At 48.0% G+C, this 5,458-nt stretch overlaps 1 protein-coding gene across 1 annotated transcript in view; it reads right to left on the bottom strand.

Annotated features, from left to right (window-relative positions):
* The window catches only part of KRT37 (keratin 37), a 4,128-nt gene extending 1,290 nt beyond the window's left edge, over nucleotides 1-2,838 (bottom strand). The window contains exons 1-5 of the mRNA XM_037731629.1: nucleotides 2,285-2,838; nucleotides 2,015-2,097; nucleotides 1,037-1,193; nucleotides 522-683; nucleotides 319-444 (exon numbers count right to left, since the gene is read on the bottom strand). Of these exons, the coding sequence (XP_037587557.1) occupies nucleotides 319-444; nucleotides 522-683; nucleotides 1,037-1,193; nucleotides 2,015-2,097; nucleotides 2,285-2,776 (1,020 nt within the window). The 5' untranslated portion in view covers nucleotides 2,777-2,838. The remainder of the gene's footprint in view (nucleotides 1-318; nucleotides 445-521; nucleotides 684-1,036; nucleotides 1,194-2,014; nucleotides 2,098-2,284) is intronic.
* Nucleotides 2,839-5,458: the final 2,620 nt, after the last annotated feature.

Raw genomic sequence — 5,458 nt, 5'->3', positions numbered from 1 at the left:
ACACACACGCAAATCTAACTTCAGGAACTGTCATGTTCATCCCTGTATCCCCAGTCCTTGACAAAAAGCAGCCACCTAGTGAAATCTTGTGGCACGAGTGACTGAACTTCTGCACTGTGTTGTAAGGCAGGTGGACTTGACTTTTTGAAGAAACCATTTCCCTGGGTCACACTGAACTTGACAGAAACATGTCTCCATCAGGTATAGAGGAACCCAGATCTTGACTTAACATTGAAGGAACTGATTTGTGAGACTTTAAGGGATGCTACTACCAGGACATGTGGCGTTTGCAGTGCAGTGAGGGTGAAGGACACGTACCAAGGTGTGCTGGGCTTGGCGCTCCACCTCCAGGGCGTTCACCGTGCATCTCAGCTCCAGGATCTCCGACTGGCAGCACTGCAGCTCCTCAGAGCAGGACATGGCCTGCAGGCTGATGCCTTCAGACTGGAGCACAGAGACGCACAGTCACCTCCCTGCCCAGATGGACGCCAGATGCCCCTGGCTCTGTACCCCCTGCTCACCTGGGCTTGGAACCACTGCTCCGCATCCTGGCGGTTGGTCTCCACCATGGCCTCGTACTGAGCCCGCATCTCCCCCAGCACCCTGCCCAGGTCAATGGTGGGCTCAATGTCCAGCTCGATCCGCATCTTGTCCCCCAGCTGACTCCTCAGAGTCTTTACTTCCTGCAGAAGGGAGGAAGGAACAGACAGCCTGCGTGAGGAGAGGGCCTTTGATGGAGCAGACAGCACCAGGTCCCCACTCCTGGCAAGCAGTAGGAGGGGAGCCCCATACACAAGCAAATGGGAAAGTCTTGCCCAGAGTGCAGTCGGGAGAGCCCACCTGGACACCTTCCTCGTGCCCAAGGCAAGTCTGCACCTTCCAGAGAGGCCTTCTGGACCCTCAGACCAACCTCAGCCCTGCATGCCGATGCCAGCTGAGCCCAGGCTCTGCTCTGAGAGCCCCAGGGCCAGGGAGCTCCCCTATCTGCCCAGCATTGCCCCCCCCCGACCAGGAGTCTAAGCGGCCAGGGCCACACCTGCTCATGGTTGCTCTTGAGAGAGAGCTGCTCCTCCTTCAGGGACTCCTGCTGGGCCTCCAGATCGGCCTTGGCCAGGGTCGCATCATCAAGGAGCTTCTGCATCCCACACATGTCCGCCTCCACCAGCTGACGCAGGGAGCGCTCACTCTCCAGCCTTCCGTCACAGGAGGTGCAGGGTCAACAAGAATTAGCCCAAGAGCCCCTCTCGGCTGCCCCAGGTTCCCACCTCCCACACAACCTTGGATCCTCATTTGTTCACGTGGGCAACATACACTATGCTCAATCCTGCAGCTACAGAGTTTGCAGTCAGGACATTATGCGCATTGACCAGATGGAAGACTGAGGCTCAGAAACAATATGTGGGTTGTTCAGAATTCTATGCCCACTTAATACTAAATGCGTGGACTCATCCTAAGTGTTCTGACTTCAAATGCAGCATTTATTTGGCCATAAAAGGAGTCACTTGGCCAGGAAAAAGAATGACTAAGAATAAGCCTCTGGACTTTCAGTTTACTGCTTTACCTCTTTTGCATTTATTCAAGCACAACTTTTGCTACCCAGGAGCATCAGTGACAATTCTTCCGACTGATGGATTTGGCCAAGAGTCAGTGAGTCTAGCAACAACCTACGCATTGACAGCTTGTTTTTGTGATGACTCCGTTTGACTTCTAGTTGAAAAGCCAAATCCTCTTATCTTCTGGATAGGGGGGGAAATGACATGTGTTCCAACTAATCTAGACTATGCCCCTCTTTTCCTTTTAATGCTTGCATTCTCTTTCCTCCTACATAATGACCATTTCTAGCAATAGGCTAATTTAAGGTTTGGAGAGAAAGGAAGTGGACATTTATTCACTCCTTAGTTCATCTAGTCAAAAACTGCTTTTGAACACCTACGATATACGCTGGGTATTGGGACAGGCCCTTGGAAATACAGCAGAAGAGAGAAGTCACTCTGGCTTCCTTGGCCTGACTTACTTGATCCTAAAGTCATCGGCAGCCAGCTTGGCATTGTCAATTTGTACAATCAGTCTGGCGTTCTCAGCCTTGCTGCACAGGATCTGAGGAAAACAGGAAGGTGGTTCACACACAAAGCATCATACCTTAGGCTCCCGCTCCACGTGTGGTGTCTATGCTCATGTCCAGGAGAAGCCAAGAACCCAGAGCTCCCTGAGCCTGACATGGATCCCTCCTGCCATGCTGTCTGGCTTCTCAGACCCAGCACGCCCAGGTGATCCCACACCTCACCTTCTGCTGGAGCTCCTCGATGGTGTGGAAGTAGGACTGGTAGTCGGGGCACACGGTGGACTCGTGGCACTTGCTCCTCTCACGGAGTTGGCTCTCCAGCTCCGCGTTCTCCTGCTCCAGCTGGCGCACCTTCTCCAGGTAGTTGGCCAGGCGGTCGTTCAGGAACTGCATGGTCTCCTTCTCATGGCCATTCAGGGTGTTTTTGCCATAGGCCCCACAGATTCCGATGCTGCCGGGAATGTCGCAGGTCCCTGGCAAGGGACAAGCAGTGTGGCAGGTGGGGGGCAGACAGAGGCTGGGGCGGCCCAGCGGGGTCGACCCCACACGGACTCGGTTGGCATGTGCCACGTTGGCCAAGAGGCACATGGAGGCAGCCTTGGCCTCTGCCCCGGGCTGGCACCCAATGTCGATGGGAGGGATGGAGGCATTTCTTGCTCCAGGAGCCATGGTGCAGCCCAGAAGGCAGGAGGAGTTGCTGTAGGAGGAGGTCATGGTGTTGGGCTGAGGTTGCACAGGAGCTTCAGATCAGCTGGGAAGGCCAAGTCACTGAGTCTGAAGCCTCCTCTCCTCCCGGCCCTTTTATACCCCATCCTGGGTGGGTGTTGGCTCCAATGCTTTGACCTCCTGCCTTGATTATCTACCTGTTGTGGTGCCATCATCCTGTTACTCAGCTGCTGAGTTTACCATGAAAAGTTTCTCAGCTCATTAAAGGAATGTTGACGAATCTGAGATGCCTCTTGGCTCTTTGATATCAGGTTGGCTATTGGTGGGAGGTCAGAGATTCATTGTTTCTGCTCAGCAAACACCAACAGTTGATTCAGACCCCAAATGCTCTCTCCGGACTATGGTCTCTGTGGAGGTGGCCACAATGAAGGCTCAAATCTTTCAGTTAGTGATGTGTGTAGCAGGAGAGACAGAACCAATGGGACCCAGTGGCTCTTTCGCCTGTGCAAGACTCAACCAGTCTTTCCTTTGAAGAGGAAATATCAGTTTATAAAACCAATAGATCTACTGATAATTGATGATTGAGAGGTGCCTTTTTTTCTTTCTTCTTTCACATTGCATATTCACCTGAGAAGCAATAAAGCATCCAGAAGCATTGGTGCTATTTAAGTCTTGGTCGACTAGTCAGAATCAGCTATTTGTTCATTCATTCATTCATTCATTCATTCATTGGTTCAGCATGTTTCCTTAATATCCCCCATAACTCAGGCCGGGTACTGGTACCTGGACACACAATGCTCCCTGTTCTTCAGGAGAAAACAATGCCACTGAAATCTCTGGGTGTTCTACATAAACTTGAATGAGAACCATAGATCATTGAGAGTTAGTGAAAGACAGAGGATATATAGTTCTGGCCAAGGGAATATCTAGAAATTGGTAACAAAGAAAAACCTTATTTGATCCAAGAAAGGAAGATGGGGCACAGAGCTCAAGCAGGATTCAAAAGAAAGGTCCAGAACTAACACTGATTACTCACGTAGGTGTGCTGGGCACTCTACCATGTTCCTTCCCATCTAAACCTTACCACCCATGAGGTGGTTACTCATTGCCTCAATGTACAGATGAGAAAACTAGAGTGAAGTACATTTTCTGGTTGACAGAGTTAGTGAACTGGCAAAGGCCCGATTCAGCCTCACATCTGCTGGGCCCATTCTCTCCTCACTTCACCATGACCGGCAGCGAGAACAATTGTGTTATCACCCCATCCATGCTGGCCTGAAGGGGAGAGCAAGAAGAGGCTTAGTTATTGGACAAGAAATTGAGGCGAAAAGAAAATTACTGAACGTCTTTGTGTTCCAGCAAAGGAAAAGATTTAAATACTATGGCAGTCAGGACAAGAAGATGCACATTAAAAACTTACAGTAGTTTGAAACACATGAATCACGTAAGACAGGTGCGTTATGAGAAATGCATCATTAGGAGATTTCTCCATTGTGGAAACATTGTAGAGTGAACTCACACAAACCTAGATGGTAGAGCCTGCTGCACACCTATTCTGTATGGTACAGCCTATTGCTCCTGGCTACAAACCAGTACAGCATGTTGCTGTACTGAGTGTCATAGGCAACAGTAACACAAAAGTAAATATCTATGTATCTAAACATGGAAAAGATAATGCATTGCACTACAACGTTGTAACCACTTCAACATCACTAGGCAATAGGAATTTTCAGCTCCATTATAATAAGGGACCACCGCCCCATATGTGGTCTGTTGTTGACCAAAGTCAGCCAGTGGCTCTGTGCCCAGGAGTCAGCCCTTCCACGTGGTAGAGGGAAACCTGAAGGACATGGGACAAGCTCTAAAAGAGTATAAGTAGCCTCTTTTAAAAAAATCTCAATTAGTGAGAAAGTAAATGGCTGGTACTAGCAGCAAAACCTTAAGTCTTTGAGATTGACATACTGAAAATGAGCCATTATTAAGATTTTAAACAAAAATAATAGGATTTAGACATACAATAGGAAGCAAAATGCAACAGAAATAGTGTGGCCAAATAGGCATGGAATATGCACTCCCTACAGCTACACTTTTTTTCCCCTGAAATACAAGTTTTAGAAAGTCTTAGAAGAGGGGTGGGTATATGTCTTAATGCTGGGAAGCAGCAACTTTGGGGTTGAATTTGCTTGAATGGATTATAAATTGCATTGTTACACAGCTTAAAAAAACTTTATTTATGAAAAATAATAATAGCCTTACACTGAGAACAAGTAATACTTAAAAACATGTGAAGATGTGAGCATTTGTGATGTTACTTGTAAAAAAAACTTTAGGTTTTTTCCATAAGTTATTGAGGCACAGGTGGTATTTGAGTACCTGAGTAAGCTCTTTAGTGGTGATTTGTGAGATTTTGGCGCACCCAGTACCTGAGCAGTATACACTACACTATTTGTAGCCTTTTATCCCTCACTCCCCTCCCGTCCCCCCAAGTCCCCAAAGTCCATTGTATTATTCTTATGCCTTTGCACCCTGATAGCTTAGCTCCCATATATTGGTGAGAACATATGTTGTTTGGCTGGTTTTGCATTCCTGAGTTACTTTGTGTAGAATAATAGTCTCCAGTCTCATCCAGGTCGCTGCAAATCCCGTTAATTCATCCTTTTTATGGCTGAGTAGTATTTCATTGTATATATGTACCACGGTTTCTTTTCTGTTTCTTTTTTTTTTTTTTTT

This window comes from Cebus imitator, unplaced genomic scaffold, assembly GCF_001604975.1.
Source record: "Cebus imitator isolate Cc_AM_T3 unplaced genomic scaffold, Cebus_imitator-1.0 Scaffold415, whole genome shotgun sequence".
NCBI classification, from domain to species: domain Eukaryota; kingdom Metazoa; phylum Chordata; class Mammalia; order Primates; family Cebidae; genus Cebus; species Cebus imitator.
The sequence above is the reverse complement of the archived record's forward strand: the minus strand, read 5'-3'. Positions and strand labels throughout refer to the sequence as shown.